Source organism: Solanum tuberosum, unplaced genomic scaffold (assembly GCF_000226075.1).
Source record: "Solanum tuberosum cultivar DM 1-3 516 R44 unplaced genomic scaffold, SolTub_3.0 scf00092, whole genome shotgun sequence".
Lineage (NCBI taxonomy): Eukaryota > Viridiplantae > Streptophyta > Magnoliopsida > Solanales > Solanaceae > Solanum > Solanum tuberosum.
Window position 1 is genome coordinate 1103884 of NW_006239019.1, and position 21810 is coordinate 1125693.

The 21810-nt window shown below is 35.5% G+C and overlaps 1 protein-coding gene across 2 annotated transcripts; it reads right to left on the reverse strand.

Moving 5' to 3' along the window:
- Positions 1-4692: 4692 nt before the first annotated feature.
- LOC102592116 (multisubstrate pseudouridine synthase 7) lies at positions 4693-20332 on the reverse strand. Of its 2 annotated transcripts, XM_006347713.2 has the most exons (21): positions 20115-20332; positions 18997-19075; positions 18714-18911; positions 18405-18619; positions 16393-16465; positions 16074-16130; positions 14577-14656; positions 14422-14484; positions 14164-14251; positions 13237-13339; positions 12972-13075; positions 12505-12578; positions 11169-11233; positions 10879-11051; positions 9640-9707; positions 9499-9559; positions 8644-8681; positions 6648-6716; positions 5684-6020; positions 5273-5375; positions 4693-4984 (listed from the first exon to the last, which is right to left on the reverse strand). In XM_006347713.2, exons 1-20 carry the CDS (start codon positions 20195-20197, stop codon positions 5346-5348), a joined length of 2058 nt encoding a protein of 685 aa, XP_006347775.1. In that variant the 5' UTR covers positions 20198-20332; the 3' UTR covers positions 4693-4984; positions 5273-5345. The 2 variants fall into 2 exon arrangements, with proteins under 2 accessions (XP_006347775.1, XP_015164407.1); XM_015308921.1 differs by lacking the exon at positions 6648-6716.
- Positions 20333-21810: the final 1478 nt, after the last annotated feature.

The following is a 21810-nucleotide window of genomic DNA, read 5'->3' on the forward strand; positions in this document are numbered from 1 at the left end:
TTTTTGTTTTGTCAGAAGCCCTTTTGGTTAATTTTTTTTTTGATGTGCTGTTTTAGTTTTTTTAAAGAAAAAAAAGCAGCGATTTTTAATTTTAAAAAAAAAATATTTTTTTTTACAAAATCGCTGCCTCAGCAGCGATTTTTAATAAAAAAAAATAAAAAAATTTTTTAGACGAAATCGCTGCTAGGGCAGCGATTTTGTCATTTTGTCAGAGGAAATCGCTGCTGACGCAGCGATTTTGCCCTTTTGGCTAAAATAAAAAGTGATGTGCCCTTTTGGAATTTTTGACCATTTTTTTTGCCCTTTAGGCTCCGGACTCCGATTTATCTCACTCTTACTCTTTTAAATTTAGTAGTTTAAAAAAATAATGTCATCTTTTTAAATATAAAAATAATTTAACTTTGACCAAAATAATGTTATCTTTTATCATGTTTTATATCCATATAAATAACTAAGGACTTGTTGCTTATAAAAAAAAAATGATTTTATTATTAGAGATCGAAAATGACATGGGGTAAGTGCCAACTGCCAACAACAAAAAAAAACCCAACTTTAGAGTATTGAATCTGAAATATACCTTAAGACTCATTTTATTTCCAAGTTGTAGCCATCCATTTTGCTTTTTCAAATTTGATTGGGTTTATATTTTCGTTGTTGCTCCAATATTTTTATCGTGGAAATAACACTATGAGTCCCTTTTTTGGTGATGGTCTTGAAGCAGAAAGAGTTTTGTTGGCCATTATTGTTGCTCCAAGTCGATGGTAGATTAAAGATTGAGATTTGTACGTATAGAATAGTATACGATACTTGTAATCATATAGAGTATTATTTTTGCCGCCATTTACATTGTTTGTAATTGGTGAGATCATAAGAAATTGTTAAAGTTGTTTGGGAAATCAATTAAAGAAATTCATGAGATTTTGTAGTTCAGTAGAGTGCACATTACTTCTCTTGTTGTTAATGATAGATTCTCTTTTAGATAAAAAAAATATTCTTGAAAACAAACTATTCACATCAATATATTGAGATATTTAACCAACACTATCGTACTTTCAATTTTAGGCATATGATCAGTTGTAGGGTTTGTAGGTTTGGAGCGGCGGTTGCTCCACAAACCTTCAAAAAGGACTTTCAATATAATATTAGTAGTTGGATTCAATGATATGAACCACGAGGGTCACTCAGATGGTAAGCGCTAGGAATTTACATAGATCATAGTCGGTTTGATTTGTATTTTCACTAAAAAATAACTTAATCAATTATGTCGATTTATTAAATCTATAAACTAACAAAAAAAATTGGTTCTCTTTTCGATTTTAGATGGTTCTTTCAAGTTTTTTTTTGTTATTTTATAATTATATCGTGATTGAAAAAGAGATTAAATTGAAAAGGTTATTATCTTTGATCGTGCGATTTAATGTAGAACTCGAAGTTCCAATTGATGAAGCATCTGATTCCATTTTCAAGACACTCAAGGAAAATTGAAAAAAAGAAAAGAAAAGATGTACAATAACATCTCAAAAACGGTGTGTTAGGAAAATATATCAAAAACTCACGAAAAGAAAGGTCATGAGTACTTTGGAAAAAAATAAAATCGATTTGATTTGGCTTGGCTCGAAGGTGTGGCCTATACACCCCCAGTAAGCGCCCACCAACTTTAACCTTATGGTAGTGGATTTGCGTCACTAAGCGCCCACCAACTTTAACCAATAGCATAAGGACATATCAGTTACAAATATTTTTACTTCTCTTGGCATTTTTCAATACTGAGCCTGCAATGCTACATTGAAAAATCCAAAAAGAAATGATTTTACATCAAACATTATATTTCAAAGACAAATTGAGAATATTCATTTAATAAAATCTATTTAATTGTATTTTTTTTCTTAATTTCATAGTATCTCTTTCTTACTATTTTTAAGTCGATTCTAAAGAGATGAATAACTACAATAAACTTATTTGATTAATTCATAATTTGTTTTTTTACAAATGATTAACCAAATAAACTGAATTAAATGAACTAAAAAGACAACGGTGACATTTATTTATCTTCTGAATATGCACAATAATATTAGTAATGATTGAATGGGCACTAATTCAGAAAAAGATCAAGAAAAAGTAAAATACTGAAAAATAAAAGAAAAAAAAAACACTATAAATTTTAAAAGTTTGATGGAGCAGTGTAAAAGTAGGAAGTACCTAAACACAACATGACGATATAAGTTAAATTTAACAGATTAAAAAATTTGTGTAACTGATAATTTCTGTTTTAAAAAAGGAACTACAATCAAATTAATTAACTATTAAAAATTAATAATATAAAAATATAAAGAGATTAATCATTTACTCCCTCTGTCCCAATTTATATGACTCACTTTCCTTTTTAGTCAGTATAAAAAAGAATGACACATTTCTATATAAAGTAACAATCTAACTATAAAATATCTATTTTACCCTTAATGAAATGATTTACAGCCACACAAATTTCTATCATTCATTTTGGACCACAAGTTTTAAAAGTCTTCCTTTCTTTCTTAAACTTCGTACCGAGTCAAAGTACCTCATATAAAATGGGACGGAGGGAGTATTAAATTAAATTGTAATTAATTTTTAAATAAACTTAAATTTAATTGATATGTTATAACCCGTAAATAAACTGTTATAAGTAAGAATTGTCTCTTAAATGTGTATATGGTGTGATTTTTCCTCTTCTTTAATATCTTATATATGAAGTGGGCTGTAAGCCCAACCATAAGAAAAGTTGGGCTGTAAGCCCATTATTATCGGGACAAAACTTGATTATACAATTCTGGGCCCAAAACCAGAAAATCACCCAAGGTAGGAGCGGCCCACTATATAGATTATTGGGCGTTTCCGGCCCGATTAGATTACATATCAGAATATTGCTTATTTGAGATGAATGAACTTTTGATCCTTCAGTTATTGCCTTCTTAGATTATCTTATCATCAGTCAATTAATATATTTATCCGTTATATAAAAATTATGAGATGTTTAGACAATTTTTAGATTTATATTTACACTCAAATATGAAGTAACAATACAAATTTATTAGGGAAAACTACATAAATCCCACTAGTTTAGGACCTAATTACTAGAATTCAAGATAGTTTCAATAATTACATCCTATACCATATTTTGTCTGTCAGATACATGTATCATTACTCGCGAGATACATGTATCCGACGGTTTGAATTAAAGAGATACATATTTTAATAATATTGAATAACCTATTTCCTTAAATAAAGGAGTAATTTAGGCTTAATTAATAATTCTAACTGATTTGCAGATTCATTAACATATTAATTCTAACAAATCTTCCTAAAATAACGAAATCCTAAAACCACAAGAGTTCTCTAATTGAAAACTTCATCTTCTTGGCAACAAGTTTGAAAATTGTGGACTACCATGGGTGATGAGAGCAAGCTTGATCTTTTCTTAATCTCAAATGCTAGAAGAGACATTCTTGAATCTCAGAGTTAGGCTCAGTGCCTATGAAATTCGTTTTTGAATTTCTGTGATTGAAAGGAACAGGAGAGAAAAGCCTGGTGGACGAAGATGGGATCATTTTTTTCATTTCTCCAGATTTATCTCGATGTGTATCTAAGCTTTTTTCACTTTCTTCTTTCTTTTGTTTTTGTTTTAGCTTCTTTTTTTTGTTGGTTAGTTTATTTCTTTTTGGATTCTTTTGCACTTATTTCAGATACATTAACTGTTCGATTTTATTTTTTTTCTCTGTAATATGAGCTTTGATTAGTATTAGATACATTTTGTTTATGTATGGAACATTTTTTTTACTCGATAATACTGATAGATACATGATAGTAAACAACTATTTAATATTTCAGATACACTATATACCTTGTTAGATATGGTGTTGATTATCGTTTCTAAGTTTTATTTATAGTAAGATACATTTTGTTTATGTCAGATACACATTTATTTTTGTTGTTCATATACATGTGAAGGGTAGTAGCTCATATAATTGGTGTGAACTGTCAGATACATCGTTAATTCTCTAATTAGTTGATATGAATTTTAAGTTAGATACATTTTTATTCATTATTTTTTGCTAAGAAAATATATTTTTTAACAGTTTCAGATACACTATTTATCGTATTAGATACATGTAAATTAAACACTGTAAAATACATATAACAACATGCTTAGATACATGAAACAATCAAATCAGATACGCAGCACTGCCATGTAAAGATATCTTGACTGAAACATATTAAATATATGAAATAAAAACTAAGATACATAAAATGAATTATATGACCAAATACATTGCAACTAAAATAATACATTGGGGGCGTGGGGTGGGGGTGGGGAATTGGGGATAGACGATTTATGGAGAAGGTTGAGGGAGGGGCTTGATGACAGAGAAAGGTATTTGAACTATTAATTTTGATTTTTGAATGTAAAGATAATTAATGAATTCTAATTTTAAGGGTTTTAGTGTATCTAATTATATCTTTTAAAATATATGGTATAAAATATTAAAAGTGGCAATATATGTAATTGTTTGAAAGTAGAGATAATATTAGTATATATGGTATAGATGTATGTCTAATTAGGTAGTTTTCCCTTAAAATTAATATATTCCTCTCATCCCGCGACATTTTTCATCTTGTAATTTTTACGTGTTTACTTCTATACTTCGAACCACCTCAACAAAAATCCTGGCTCCGTCACTTACCATCTAACATAAGGATATATCAAAAAAACTGTTTACATCAAAAGTATCTCTTCCAAATAGTGGTGCATATATCCGATTCAAATGGCTCTTTACATTCTATTACAGATTTGCTAATACTATATCATCAGCAAGCTTATCGAAAGGTGAACAGTAGTAGAATGAAAGAAACTTGAAGCACTATAAGCGAGGGCGGAGACTGAAACTCATGGCTAATTTCCTTTGCAACATCACATTGATCACTGGAAAACAATGTTCCCCGAAACCTGCAGATGTACATTTATTCTTCAAAATTTAACGACAAGATTAAAAAAAAGCGAGAAGCCAGCCTCATGCAAGTTTCTCAGTCAATTTCCTTTGATACCTAGTAATTTTAATTAACAAGGTTTCTGTTACCCTCTCATAATGGGCAAGCAATCAGAGAAGGGGTAGGCCAGGGCGCTGCTGGTGGTACCATTTTGTTTGGTGAATCTTTTTCAAAACGGTACCGCCTATAATAACATATTACAATTTGCAATTCAAAAGCAAAAGCTAAGAGGAAAAGAAACCCTTACCATCTAACGCAATGGTACTTAGCAAAGGCAGCCACTTCAAAAGCCAAAGTTCTCTTTGTAGACGAGCGTTTGCTTAATCATTTAGTGACTTGTGAAATGCAACCTGCATAGCGAGTACAAAATATTAGCTTTCATCCATGCACTGCACCAACCTATCAATATGTGCAATATGAAGAAACAACACATTTCACGCTAGGTCAGTGAAAACGGACAAAGTCAGCAGCAGTTGTTAAACTCACTGACTGTCACATATTTCTTTTGTAGTTATTCCCCCTCCCCCTCAGGTAAGTTTAACTCTTCCTATGTCAGCATAAAAGGTTTATCAAGATAACTTTTTGGTGGGAGAAATATTTGCTTATGTTATTGATTTCGTCACAAGATAAATGGTAAAAGTATTGTCAATTAACATACAGAAGTGGATGTTTTCAGCAGCTCCCTCACAGCCATAGTTGCATAGCAAGAAGCTGGTAGTGTAAAGCTCAGCTTGAGAGCCATCTGGCTCTCCTCAGCATTACCACCACTCTGAGATTTCTCTGATTGCATCCCTGCTTCATTGTTAATCTTTTCCTCACACACTTTTCCAGAAAGCATGTCACCACCTACAGAGATAGCTGAAGAGTCAGCAGGAAGCTCTTTGCTTCCATTGGTCGGGTCCTCCTCTCTGACCTTGCTTTTTACTGAATTGGCAATGACATCAAAATCTGTCTCAGCCAGAGGTATAGTTCCATCAGTGTAACTAAGCAATTCCCTACAAAAACAATAAATGCATTCAAAAAGACGAAAATGGAAGCTTCTTGTCCAATACAACAATAAGTTACAATCCCACGTAGATGGTTTGCGTATCAAGGGTGGGGCGAGAATCACAATTCTAAAGAATGTATTCAAAAGAAACATTTTTTCAAACTGGCATATATTACTCAGATCAGTCACCAAATCACAATTAAACCTCTGATACAGAGTTGCAGTTTACAGAGATCTAAATTAATTTCATAAAGTGAAGTGCATTCATTATGACAGAAGTAGCAAAAGTACTTATAATGTTGAACTACATTCATATTGATGATTATAATGAAATAAAATATTTAATTTAATAATAATAAGAGCAGTTGACAAAATTATTATTGTTTTTTTTATCTAGTGGTGGAAAAAGGTGATCTCCGAGGATCCACACATGAATGAATTGAAAAACTAAAAGTTAGGAGAAAAAGGCATATCTTGACAAGGTTTTTCAGATCCAGGTCGAAACAAGCCCTAACACAAGATAAGTGACAAGTCCTTGGGATTCTGAATAAAATTCAGTAAACCTGGGAAGGGTGGAACAACGTGACAACGGAGAAGAACTGAAACTAGATATGTGCAACCATTTCTGACCTACCATTCAAAATCCTTCGGCTTTTGAAACACACGTCTGTAAGCTCCGGTCATATTGGTTATGGAGAATTCTCTGCAACAAAGAGGAGGACAATCCCCAAGAGTAGGCATAAGGGAGGGTTTAGATTCAGGAACATCAGATCATATATAGCAGCAATATTAAAGACTGTAGAGTAAAGGATAATTCTGTTCTCATCCATAACTTCAGACTTCAGTCCATTCTAGGGTTAATGATAATGAGAACATCCCATAGATATTTATGGGATGCTCCTTTTCCACATATGATCTCCTTTTTACTTTTTTTTTGTGCAAGAAATTTATTATACGAAAAATAAGCCCACTGTATAGCAAGGATAAAAGTAAATCAGAGCATCAAGGTAGGAGGCATGATTTAGGCATGGTCTTTTAGAGAATAACTTCATACATGGTGCTTAACACCTCAACAACAAATTTAACAGACTTCCGCAGGAAGTGAGCATGTATTCTCGGTATCACACGAGTGAGTAGACAGAAGAAAGAATTTCCTTAAACATGCCTAGCAATGATTTGATCATCAGACGTTCTAGGTAGATGGAATCGCTGATTGGACAGTTCGGATTGGTGTTGCAACCGAATCGACGATTGCCAGGCAAAGATGTGATGTTGCTTAGATTTCAAGAAGCAAATCATGGTGGGGACAAGGAACTTGATCAATGAAGGACTCTTTACCTGTTTCTTGATCGATGGACCATTATAGCACATCATGTAATGCTCTAAACAACAGGTATTCTAGTCATTAATTTAGTGGTTCCTTTTCATTCATGGAACATGAACTGTTTCTGGTAGATTAGAGAAAGCCGCAGACAATGATATAAAGCTGATTTGTCGCTGACAGACATGTCAAGGGTCAAATTATTGTTACAGATTCAGGGAAATACCGAGCTCGGTGGTTATTAAAGATGTAATATTCTTTAGTCTGAATTTCCCAGACTAAGATGATCCCAATCATTGAAAATTATGTTGGAAAATAACAGGTTTGAAATTGAGGAAGGACGGCACGCAATCTCCCAGTTGATTTTAAGTGGTGTGTACCATTTGCCCTCCCAGAATTTATTTATTTTTTTGTGGGGGGGGGGGGGGGGGGGGGGGGGTGGGGGGGGGGGGGGGGGGGGGGGGGGGGGGGGGGGGGGGGGGGGGGGGGGGGGGGGGGGGGGGGGGGGGGGGGGGGGGGGGGGGGGGGGGGGGGGGGGGGGGGGGGGGGGGGGGGGGGGGGGGGGGGGGGGGGGGGGGGGGGGGGGGGGGGGGGGGGGGGGGGGGGGGGGGGGGGGGGGGGGGGGGGGGGGGGGGGGGGGGGGGGGGGGGGGGGGGGGGGGGGGGGGGGGGGGGGGGGGGGGGGGGGGGGGGGGGGGGGGGGGGGGGGGGGGGGGGGGGGGGGGGGGGGGGGGGGGGGGGGGGGGGGGGGGGGGGGGGGGGGGGGGGGGGGGGGGGGGGGGGGGGGGGGGGGGGGGGGGGGGGGGGGGGGGGGGGGGGGGGGGGGGGGGGGGGGGGGGGGGGGGGGGGGGGGGGGGGGGGGGGGGGGGGGGGGGGGGGGGGGGGGGGGGGGGGGGGGGGGGGGGGGGGGGGGGGGGGGGGGGGGGGGGGGGGGGGGGGGGGGGGGGGGGGGGGGGGGGGGGGGGGGGGGGGGGGGGGGGGGGGGTGTATAATGAAATTGAAATACAAGGCAGATGGGTCAGGGGAGAGCAATGGAATGAAAAAGAAAAAAAAAACATATGCAGTGTGATATTAAGGAAAGCAACAGAAGAGAGAAAACTCTTAAATTGGGTGGAGAATTCAATTTTTGACTTGGAAAATTTTTTGGAGGAGCCATTTGAGGGTTACAAAGAGGGAGCAATTGATTTCTTGTACCATATAATGCTGACGTGACGTGCATTCTAAAAATAATTTACTTACAAAGAAAAACATCAAGCAACTAATGAAGAAGTGGATGAATTATTCAAAATTAGAGAAAAATGTTTACTCACTTGATCTTATGTGCAGTCTCGGTCAAGCTGATGTCATCCTGACCAGCAATGGCAGTGCATTAGAACGGAACAAAATAAAGAGAGTAGACACGAATAAATTTAAGAACAGCAACGACAGTCATCACAAGTGGACTGGACAAAGGTTAGTGATAACTTCACATGCAAATCTTTTTAAATTGTTCTACTTCCCAATGTACTTCAAAATTTAAACAAGAAGCTAAATGCACATCTTGAATGGCAAAACATCATTATATGAATTAGAATATGATTAGTTACCATCGTAGCAGAATGTTAATAATCCTAATATGATGTTATGATTGTCACTTTAGGTATACCGAAAACCATACGAGACAGTGAGCCCAATTCTGTTCGGCTTTGCATGCTTTTTTGGTTAAAGCACTTGAGATGCTGTTCAGAAACTACAAATAAAGAGTTGCAGATAACTAATTTCACTCAGGGAAAGAGATTAAAAGGAAAAGGTTGTGCAACTTGGCAGCAATTTCTCTGACAAATCTAAAGGCAGATTGATGTTCAGCTAGAGAGGAGCAATCCACAGAGAAAAGGAAAAAGGATGTTTAAAGAAACAAGAGCCTGTTAAATAGGAGTCCAAGTCCTTGTTCATAGCTACAGGTCTATCCCTCCTCAGCACTAGCATGGCATGGTACTGCCAAACCCATCTAGTTTCAAATACCATGTAGTTTCTTTCTTCATTATGGAACAAACACCTCCCATCCCTCACTGATTTCTCTTTCAATAATGTACCGCCAAATCACATAAGAAGAAAAAGTAGTGATTGGCAAAGTATAATCGGGTACATGTATCAACAAGCTCAGGCTTTAGATGAAGAAAAAATACCTTTTGAGCCAAGTCACAGTAAACTTCACCAATGTCATTTGATGGATAAATAACTCTAGACCTGCCATTATAATATGTCTTACAAACAAGAGCAAACAAAAACTCAAAGAATATTGTAAATACTATATTATCTTATCTTACCCAGGCAAAGGTAGAAGTACGTCATCAATGGCATATGTACCAGATTTAAGGTCTTCTTCATTTATAACCTGTCAAACAGAAAATATCACTAGACTTAATAAGACAGATGAGAACTGCTCACAGAAAAAAAGCAAACGTACCAAACAACTACGCCTCAAGACCAGGCAATGCGAGGAAACTCAATATAGAAGAGGCACCACAAGAGCAAAGTTTTTTAATCAATTTAACTTCTCCCTAACCTCTTAGGAAATTCAGTAGGAACTAGGCATGAGAGTGAAGCCACTAGGTGTACTTTTTAACATTTAAATTAATATAGACGGAATTTTAAACATCAGAAAAGAACTACTCCCCCACATATCATAAGTAACAGATAATTGATAATCATGCAGAATATATAGCAAGCTAACACCATCAATTTCACCATACAACTGGATAAATGGTGGTCATGCAGGTCACCAAGTTGCATTTTGCATCCTCCTCTTTTTCAGTTATATAGAGATTTAGGTAGCAACATGCAAGTAGAAGATATAGGAGAGAAGTATCGAAAACATTGTTGGACTTGGCGTGAATAGTTCAGGGATGAAACTAATAATTCACCCAAGTTTAAGGGTGTTCTCAATTACTTCTCTCAAAATATAGAGAACTTCTAATACTTCTTATTTTGTAAAACGTTGGCCTGAAATGAGTTTAAATGGCAAAACATGGTCAGTGAGGATTCATATAGCCTACCCTACTTGTTTGGGACAGAGGCATAGTTGTTGCATAAAGATTTAGCAGTTGGACTCTTAAAGTCAAAATACAGTAAGCCACTAACCATCCTTGCAAGTAAGTTCATGATATGATATACCACCTGCTTTAGAGCGCCCTATAATTCTCAACCCTAATGGTAACTTTACCAATCAAATGAAAAAGCAAAGTGATTAGGATGTATCCCTTTCGTTATTTCATTTGGACATATCTTATAAAACATACTATCAGGGAGGAACATTTGTACAAAATTTGGGATTGTTTTGAGCTTTATCAAGCTGGAGACCCAGAGAGTGAGCTAGGTAGCTAAAAGGTCTTTTGTGTAATCTAATTAGGGGTTCTTGTTACTATGTCCTCGGAATATGAAATGTGAACTCTGCATAGAGATGGAGGGAATACATATGAACCCATCTGCCATGCAATGTTTTTCATATAAACTCTTCGCTTAGAAATTTAGAACAGCTCTTGTACTTAGATAATCCAGATACCAACCTTGACTGGTATATTTCTTTCTTCAGGAAGATCAGTCTCTGAGATCTCATCCAGATTGCTATAATCATCCATATTATTGTCATTCACGTCTTCACATTCAGCAACAAAAGATTCTTTCACTTTATACTCTTCTTTTGAATACACCAAATCTCCCAACACAACTTGGTCAAACCCTATGATATGGGGTAATGAAAATGTATGAGAATAAGTGGCACACCGAAGCACCCATAAGTACATTCTGATCAACATATATACGGAAAAATAGTTAATAGAAGTTGAATAACGCAAACCATGTTTTTGCACTCTCATGCTTGCCGCATGGTTCCAAAGATAACTTTGATAGCTATGAACATACCTAAAAAGGAGAAGATCTGTATCATTATAAAAGCTCAAACTTGAAAAGTTATGCATGACTCTTTTCTGTACTCCCAATGCTTTAAGCCCCTTAAATCTCATGATCAATTGATGTTTATGGCTTTACACTCTTGGAAGCAGGTAAGAAGCTGTAGAGTTCTATGAAACTGAATAGCTTTTCAATTACTAGAATGTTTCACCTTCTTTAACTCCACAGTTCTCGTTTAGAGTTGAGCCAATGGTTTCACAGTATTTACCTTAAGACCCAATGAGTTATGCATTGAACTATACTGTCAGAGGTTTGATACATAAACAGAAAAAAGTAAAGGATTTTGGGATCATACAGCACTAGAGAAGTTGGGCACAGAGAAAAACTTTTCAAAAATTTACATACAAGTAATTTCAGAAGGGTTTCTTCCTGAAATGTTCATCAAGCATATCTTTCGGACACGTCCTTGTGGAGGGTATAACTAGAAGGATCTATCAAATCAAGGGCTCTGATAAACAAGCCCCGCATATATACTGAATTTGTTCGAGGAAGGGGATGCAAGAGGAAAAGGTGATCATAAGTTGTGATTATCTTTGTTTAATTTTCTATAAGGATTTACTTTCCAGAGTTGCAAGAAAGAGAGATTTCAAAAATGGAAACACAAGAAAAACAACTAAGGGCCTTAGTGTAACAACCCTAATTTAATTAGAGGTTATTTGGTAATTGGGTTCGCCTGACCAGTGGTGTGTGCTAGGGTGTCAATCACGTCTAGAGGGTAGTTTGGGATGTGACTCTTAGACTATTCACGTCTTTTTCATGCTCATGTGTTTTCTTTTTTCCTTGTTGGGGAGAGGGGGGTGTGAGGGATGTGCAAAAGCTTGGGGAGGAATATATTTTTCTAGATGAAGTTGCCTTATGGTGACACCCATCTAGCAAGCGGATACCTAGTATGGGTAAAGAAATAATAACAGCTTTAGCAGTAAGAAAGAAGCTTTGGCTTGAAACTAACAGTAGTTCAACAAAACTGAGGAGCAGGCACACTGACCCTACTATTTCAGAGCTGATAACTCAAACGTCTTTGAAGCACCTTGATCAGAGAGCTCACGAAAAGGATTATCAAAATGCAAATCTCAGGTAGATTTAACGCAAAGACTCAAGGGAAGTGACTAGGAAGAATGAGTAGCATGTATTTGCACTTTATTTTTTCACCTTTCAATCACTAAATTTCAGATAAATATGTTAACTACAAGAAGAAAATAGTGAATCCTACTATGAAGACTTACATCATTCGGAGAGTCCTGGGTATGGCCTTCAGAGCTTGTAGATAGTTTCCAGGAGATCTTTTCAGGCACTGCAACTGTATAATGTTGACAGGAAATGTCAATTGTAGAACATAAACACACAATCTCATATCACAAATATTGCTTAAATATAAAAAATTTGGAACAAAAATATGACCTGCTCTATCCCAGAGAAACTCAATTACTTTGGGAAGTCAAGGACAGCACAAAATAATGCAAAGCAAAAAAAAGAATAAAAATAAATTAAAATTTTAGGCAAACTTGGATTATTGCAAGTCTTTAAATGGTGACGCTCATCATGAGCAAAACATTAGCTTACTTTTGGGATGTCGGACTTACATAGGTGTAATAATAGAGGCTGACTTCAACTTCCTTTTTTTTGGAAATTACAGATAATAACTAAAGGACTCAAGTGTGGGATAAATTTAATGTTGTTCACTGGAACTTACAATTGCCTTTTCAGCAACCAGATAACGAGGTAACTGCCTTAGAGTCCCATCAATGTCACCACTTTCCTTGTAATACTCCCTTACTGTACTGATGGCATTCTTCTGTATTCAAGGTTAAAGCTAAGGAGAACAATTATTTCCTACAGGCACACATAATACAGAATATTTTTTATTAAAAAATGTTGGGGAAGAGGACTTTCATGTTTAAGGGTTGAGAGAGAGTGAAAAAAAATAAAAATGGATAAAGTGAAATAGCAAAGGATATCCCCTTCTCTTGGATCAAGAATCAAGCTGACAGCAGCTTTCCATTCTCCACGCAATAATGCAGCTCCAATTAGATGTGTTGGCACAGAACTGCTGCCAAACCGCTACATCATTTGCATAGACAACAAGATGAACATGGCCATCAAATTCATGACAGATTGGTGACTTTCACAGTTTCACTTGCCAATCAAAATAAAAACTCAAGCTTAGCAATAAAGGAGTTCCATATTTTATTTCCAATTAAGAACTTCACTAAATCCCTCGTCAAAATCCAAAGAGAAATGAAGAGCCAAGAAAAAATGAAAGAATATCAAGCAGCCAACCAACAATGACCAGAAAATGTTATTAAATGTGAATCCTGATCTGCCTTGATTAAGTTGAGTACGGGCTTCTTGTTGGTGATCACAATGTCATGCAATGCACGACTAAAGATAAGCTCAAGCAAGCAGTAATTTCAAAATTGTAGCTCACATTTACCCCACATACTGACATACTTATGAATTAATTATACAATCAGGGAACCATAAGCGTATATGAGCAAGACATTGGAAAATGAAGAAAGCAAGATCATAATGAGTTTCTCCTAAAGCAAAATAAGGTCGGAGGGATTCCAGGAGTTTCTGTAAAAGCTCTTCTTTTTTCAATGAGAAGGTAACAAAATTTTATATATATTCACAACCCAAACTCTAGAACAGTCACAAGAAGTAATTAAAATGTACAGAACAAAGGGTTCCCAACCCTCTTTAAGTTTCACAATAATTCTAAGACACAAAAATAGCCTCTGGATCTTCAAAGTTAGCCTCTGTAAAAGCTCTTCTACAATGAGATTCTTCTGAAGAACAACGAATGGACGGCCTAGACTGGATTTAAAGAAGAGTTAATTTATCCACCAAAACCAAGATAAAAAGATCTGCATATTACGACATACCTGTAAGCCAAAATAGTTTATAAACCCATGTTTTCCAAGGGCAACTGCTGATGCTTTAATTATATCCTCAGACTCTGCTGACACTCCCCTGTAAGGATTTCAGTTCCAGCCGATCATATAACAGGTCATACAATCAGCAAACTTTACAGCCATACTTTAAAAGAATAAGGAATATGAGCAAAGAGAGAAAAATGACATTCATGTCCCATCTGGAGCCTCACAAGAATGGACAAATGAAATATTCAAGCACAACTATACCTAAGTGTTATAGTAAATCGGTTCCCATAAAGCTGCCCAAGCAGAAGCCCTTCTTTAACATGGCTGTAATATCAATAGGTCAGAAACATTTTACATCAAAGAGAGAGAGAGAGAGATTGTCATAAGACCAAAGAACACAGAGGCATTGATCTCACCAAAAGTCACCAACTTTGATACCAATCAATCTTTTGTTGAGAGCTGCTAATTTACTTGCTTGTTGCTTGAAAACAGTTACCTATATAGTGAAAAATGTGATAGCTTAGTGATAGAAAGAGATATCACTAAATATGTATACCAACATTGAAAAAGAAAAAAAGGTGCTGTTGTGTGAAATAGAAAGTATCTAGGTGAAGGACAACTGATACACCAAGCAATTTGTGGCACCAGAGCTGGTTTAAAACATTTTTTTCTGGTCAAAACAGATGTGAAACTAGCAAAAGTAGCAATTTCAGTTCATCAAATGGATAGATATCAACCTAAAGACAGACAGACCGCAGACGAATTGACAGATTATTGCAGAACCTGGAAAATCATGACTATAGTGGTTAATCTATGTTACCAGCTTAGAAGTTGTTGAGTTTTAAGTATATCCAGTCAAGTGATAGCAGTGTTTTTGGAAGCGCAGAGCGGAAAAAAGTGACAAGGGTTTGCATCCCTTAAAAGCATGAAGCAAGAAACAAAGTGCGCACTTCATTGAAGTGAAGCTTAATTTTTGACAAAATTTAAAATTAAGAAGCGCTATACCCTCGCTTTGCTAGCTTTTTACAGCTCGGAGTGATAGTGGGGGTAAGTGAAAAAGAGTTTCGGGCCATAGACCTTCAAAGAGCAGATTGGTCAGCACAAAGTAAACAAAAAGGAGAAGATATTAAGGAATGCTACCTTGAAAGCTAAATGTTAGCAAGTCTTCATACAACACCAGAAAATCAACAAAACTTTTACCAGAAACCACACAAACCAACTACTATTCCACTCTGGTTTATTAAAGCATAAGCAATAATACTACTAGTCCTACAACAACTTTTTTTTATAAAGAGGTAGTCCTACATCTACTACTACTAACTAATAGGCAAATTTCACAATTGTGATTTAAGAGAAGTTAGAATGCAAGAAAAATCAGGAAAACACTAAAATAATAGCATAAGCACAACTCAGAAATTCTGTGTCAACTTACTGGAAAAACTTTTAAATAAAATACCATAGAAGCATGATAAAGCTTAAGATGACAAGCATCTTTAGACAGAACCCAAACCAACATGCTCAAACATGACCCATACCAAAGGAAATCATTTCCTTCATTTTTCGCAATTGTGATCCCCCATCATTCCCTTTTCTCAAACAAGAAAAAGGTCTTATTCATTCAGCATTGCGTTGGAGTTCCAAAGTCGCAAGCAATTGTGTTTATTAAAGAATAGCACAACAACAACATAATTAATATAATCCCACAAGTGGAGTCTGGGGAGGGTGGTGGGTACACATCCTTGCCCCTGCCTTGAGAAGATAGAGAGGTTGTTGCCGAAAGACACTCAGTTCAAGTATTAAAGAGAAACACATGACATCAAAAAGTTGACCAGATGACAAACCTATTAATTTTTACTCCTAAACAAAGATGCAAGTAAATAGCGAAGAAAGAAAAAGATGACCAGAAATCGTACCCTCTGAGTTGAAACAGCACGCTTATCTTTAGTACCAGCAAATCCAAAGGACCTAAGCTGCCAGATCAGCCATAAAATCAATCATATGCATGTTATCTTACAACTTTTATATATCAAACTGTCGATAATGCAGAACTAGTACTTGTAAGTTGCAACACACATCTGACAGCAATACAAACACTGGATGAATTGTTTCCTTTTAAATATTTCTTGTTTAAACTCAGCTATCCATTAGAAAAGCTAGCAAACGTATGCAAGAGAATACTGGTTTTTAAACTGAACGAAGTAAGTTCAACCTAGGAAATTGCATGTCACCAACCTGAACGCCAAGCATCTTTGCTATAACGTTTAAAGCTTCCTGTGTATCCTTATTCTCCTTGAAAAGATGAAACCTGAAATTTAGATTTTGCAGCAACAACACCCTTTCAGATACTATTCAAGAGCAATATGATGTTAAACAACGCCATGCTTTCTAAAACCATGAAGGGTAGTGAAAAATATAAGAAATTTATCAAATAGGATTATTAAGATTTTTTTTATATAGCAATCAGAACATTAAGATTTAATGAGCAAGATAAAGAGAAGTTCTGTTCATAAAGATTTTTATCATATGGTCTGAGTAAGGAAATCAGAACTTAATACATACTACATAACATTTACAGCGCAACAAGAGTAAGGAATTAATGTTGACCTGTTTCATTGAATCATATTTGTCTTCATTCCAATGAATATGTAAACTTTTCTTGCCAGCAGAATGGATAAATAGGAAAATCAAAAGAAAGAGAAATTCAGAACTCAAGCTTGTTGCTAGAGTGGAGACAACCTTCCAAAGGCATACTCCTCTTACTAAATTGGATGATAATCCGACCTGCTTGGGTTGCAACCAATCGTCATTGTTAAGAAAATGATTTGTGGGCTTGACGCAAACCCAAAAGCTAGCTCATGGCGAGGATTACCTATGACACTTCAAGAAAATGACAGTTCATTTGCTCAACCAATGTGGGTCACTTAAACATCTCCCTGCACACTCCAGATTGAACATCTAGTGCATGGGTAACATAATAGGTGGGCCCAATTTCAATATTGAGTAAATCAAGAATAAATATAGATCTTGCTCTAATATCATTCTTTGTAAATACGGAAAAAGTTTTAAATCCCTATAATTGTGTAATCAGGAGAGGGAATTAATTTTCCTGATTACTTGTAAACACCATTCAACTCTCAACATGTTTGAATAAACAAGCAAGCAATACATTCCTTGACTTCACATTCTTCACCAACATCATATTCTACAACTTTAAATATCAGAAGAATGATCATTCAAATTCTTAGTAACTAATCATTACTTGGAACATATGAATTAGGAGATTGTTCCATAGAGGTGACCGTGACACCGCATATAGTATTTTTTTTGAAAATGGTAACGAGACACCGCATATAGTATTAAAAGAAGACATTGACTATAGCAGTTCTATGAAAATAGGAGATTGTACTAGACTATAGCAGTTCTATGAAAGAGGAGATTGTTCTAGACTATAGCTCCATGAAATAGGAGATTGTTCTAGAATATAGCAATTGCAGTCACTCAATAAAGATGTTTGCCTCAGTTTTAGAATGGTGATGGGGAAAGAGGTGAGTCATTTTACAAGAGATTCATGGTCTTACACCCCCACGGGATAATGATCTTTACTTTGTCGTATCAATAAAAATGAATGGGTAAAAGATATAGGAGAAGAGAGGGTGGCCAACCTTTACTAGTAAAGGAGCTTCTTGTTGTAGCACTCAGTGTGCTAGCATTTAGCAAAAGTGAACAGAGATTACTAATTTATAGAAGTTATTAGCAACTGGAAGAATCAAAATTGACTGGATCTGTTGATATGCTTACAAGATTGATGTTACTAATCTTAAATGAATAATTGGATTTTGCTTGAGAATTACTTTGTAGTTTGTAGATGCTTCTTTGACACCCTCTTGGAGAGTTGTTTGAAGTATCACTCAAAAATAGTTTGACTACTCCAAAATGTATTACTAGAGAAATCTTCTTTTCCAGATTATTTGACTTCTCTATGTAGTTAATTTATAAGACTATATATTCAGAACATACTCAGTAGTCCAACAAATGTGCAGTATGGACTTCTTGAATGAAGAAAATAGAGACCATTAATCTTTCCTTGATAACTAGAAAACCTATCTTTGTATGTGATGCAAAAATCTACACAGAACACAATAAGCTAAAGATGCATCAGTGCTGTAGATTTGTATGAATAAAGTACCTTCTCAAAAAAAAGATCTAAATGAAAAAGTAGAGACAAATGCAACAACTAGAGTTACCTGAGGAACTTGCCAAGATGTCCTGGCCAACTGTCTGAACCTCTACTGTCATAACGTTTATCATCTCGGTCTTTCCTTTTCCTAGAGGATCTACCCCTTCCATTATTCCTGTCGTTATTCAATCTCACACGAACACACTTTGATTGGTCCTCTACTCCATCAATTGTATCAGTTACAAGGAATTTTAATCTTTCCTTGAAAAAGTTATGAATTGCCTGAAAAGTAATAACATATCAGATATAGGATACTTCCAAAAGGAACCATATGAAACCAAAAGAAACAATGAACGAGCACGTGATAAGGACTAACAGTCCGATGGGATTTATCTGAACTTGGTGAAAGGACGATGGATTCATCACTGACATCAGCCCCAGAATTAAGTTCATCAATAAAAGCTTTAAGCTTGTCAGCATCAGAATTGCCAGCGAGAGATCTGAAAGATTCTATCTCAGTCACATAACTTCTATTCAGTTGGTCAGATATATTCACGTCCTTGTTCTCTGAACACTGGAGAGAGAGATTGGCGCATATCATAAAGCAATTTTAAATGAACATAAAGGTCACTAAGAAGAAATTAAGGTCAACTTATCACCTCCTTTGGAGCCTCCAACAAAGTCAAATGAACAACATTTTCATCTAAGTCCACCTCATTTACAATGAAGTCGGAGTACCTAGAAACAAAACAAAACAACCACAAAGATGAACCCATTTTCCTAAAATAAGCAAGACAATTCCCCAAACCCAGCTGCAGCTTTCAAGAATGCCCAAACAATTTCAAATTAAACTGTTTGTACCTTTAATTATAGCACACTCATGGTGGAAATATAAACAAACCACAAAACAAAAGTTGCTTGAATTATCAAGAACATGCATATAGATTTCAACATTGAAGATACTTCAAGTTTATGACTTCCTAAAATATTTTCTTTAGATGGTAATTGTCTTTGTATATGTACAGATCACACACTTCAATAGGACAAGAAAACACTAGTCTTAACTTTCGAGTTACAGAAAATGCAATTCCTTCAACGGGTGGTACAACAAATCACTATGAACTTAAACTTCTTTAGCCAAAAGATGAACTTTCAGGTCTAGGCACTCTCAATTAATATAAACCACATCTCTAAATGATTTCCAACGTTTTACACTTTTACTATAAACAGAGAAAAAACAGAATTCCTAACTTATCTTTCCTCTTTAAAGAATTCCCTTTACATGGGTTTTACTCTATTTACCAATTCCAACTAATGATACACCCCATTTGACGACGCATCCCAATGTAAATACATACTCATTATTTAGGCATTCTCAAGTGATATGAAACACATCTCTAAGTGATTTCCATCGATTTAATCAAAGACTTGGTATAAAAAAATTGAAATCAAGAATTGGGATATAAAGAAAGAACACATTCTGTAATCAAGAATGGAAAGAACACATTATGTAATCAAGAATTGGGATATAAAAAAAGAACACAATATATAATCAAGAATTTGGATAAATAAATTGTAATCAAGAATTGGAATATAAAATTGGAACGACTTCCCAACTTATCTTTCCACTTCAAGAATTGGGATAAAATAGGTTTCCCAACTCATCTTTCCTCTTCAAGAATTGGGTATCCCAACTTATCTTTAGTTCTTTACTATATAACCAATTGCAACTGCAAATACATAACCAAGAAACTGTCACAGAAAAAAAAAAAAAGACCTTTGCTTGAGGATGCCACGAAAGCCAGGGAGGTTGGAAATGTAGCAAGAGATACCCACATCAGATTCATCCATAGTTTTCATAGTAGCAGGCAAAAGGGTGTGTTCAAGGAATCTGCAACAGTAGGGTTTAAGAAAGTTAGGGTGACCAACAACTTGTTGCAGGGTTTTTGTTAGTAGCAGTCTAGCAGATGATGACGCCTGAGTTTTGAACAAAGGGTTTTTAACATTAGTAGAGAAACCTAATAAGTACAAACACAACTTATATATAGAGAGAGAGTAATTCGCTTCAGTAGTCGTTTCAAGTCTTTTTTTTTATAACCGAGAAATCCGTCTGTGACTCGCCCTTTGGACCAATCATAGTCTTCTAAACTCGGTGAATAATAGGTCCGCCCCTCTACCCTTCTCCACTTAAATACCGGGCTTCGCTTTGCATGGTGTGGGGCTTGAACCTACGACCTAAGCCTCAAATCCTCCACCTTTTGTCACTTGAGCTAGGCCTTGGGGGCGTAGTCGTTCCAAGTCTTCTAAAGTTTTAATTTAATAAGTAATAATAAAACGGACTCCTAATAAATAAATAAATAACATGAGACCTCTAAATTAATATGGGACAAATAAAGTTTAATTTATTAATAATACAATGGACTCCTAATAAATAAATAAATAACATGAGACCGCTAAATTAATATGGGACAAATAAAATGAAATAGAAAGAGTATAAATTATATAAGTATAAAACGGTTAATTTTATATTTATATGACTTTATATGATATTTGATTTTTGGTCTTTAATTTACATAGTATTAACTTATTGCAAGGGAATTTATGTGTTAATTTACAAATTTGACAGAATGTGAAATGGAGTAAATAATAGTATTTAATATAATAACAAAAATATTCTCACAATTTATTAACAAGTTCATCTAAAATGATTTTTGTAAATAGACTTACTTAAAGTATGAGATTCATAATTTTGAAAATAGAGTTAGGTATTCTTATACTAAGATGCATATAACTTGAATTTTTTTATAATTTTTAATGCATGTTGCATCTTTCGAGGTGCAACTTTAACTTTTTTTTTTGTGTGGTGCTATTTTTAGTATTGTATTTTTTTTATTGCCGTGAAGTTAGGATCAATTTTTTATTTGATATTTTTGATAAAATCATTTTTTTCATAATTTGGATATGATATACATATTCCTTTCGGAATTAAATAAGCGTTCATTAGAATATTAAATAACTAATGACACATTTTAGAGAACTCAATGTGTCTTTAAATTAATATTATTAGTTAAAATCTCGTATAACATCAAGTAACAATTCAAAAAATTGACATATTTTGATTGATAGTTATAAATCTAATATCAAAGTAATGAATCAATTATCCAATAGCATTGACTAGAGCATGCAAAACAAACTTCAAATTACCTATTTTTGATAGAATTATGCGATTCGAATCGACCTAATCATCATGCAATACATATACAACAATCAATAAGATTATGTGATGGACACATCTCCATAACAAAATACGACTTATTAACAAATGATGTCAAAATATAATTCATAATAATATATGAATTGATCTACGAGGTTTATGAGATTTTTATGAATCACATAATATTTGTACAAGTAGAACACAAGCTAAGTAAATTTCAAAGGGGAAAAACCACAAGTGTCACCACTAAATAAATAAT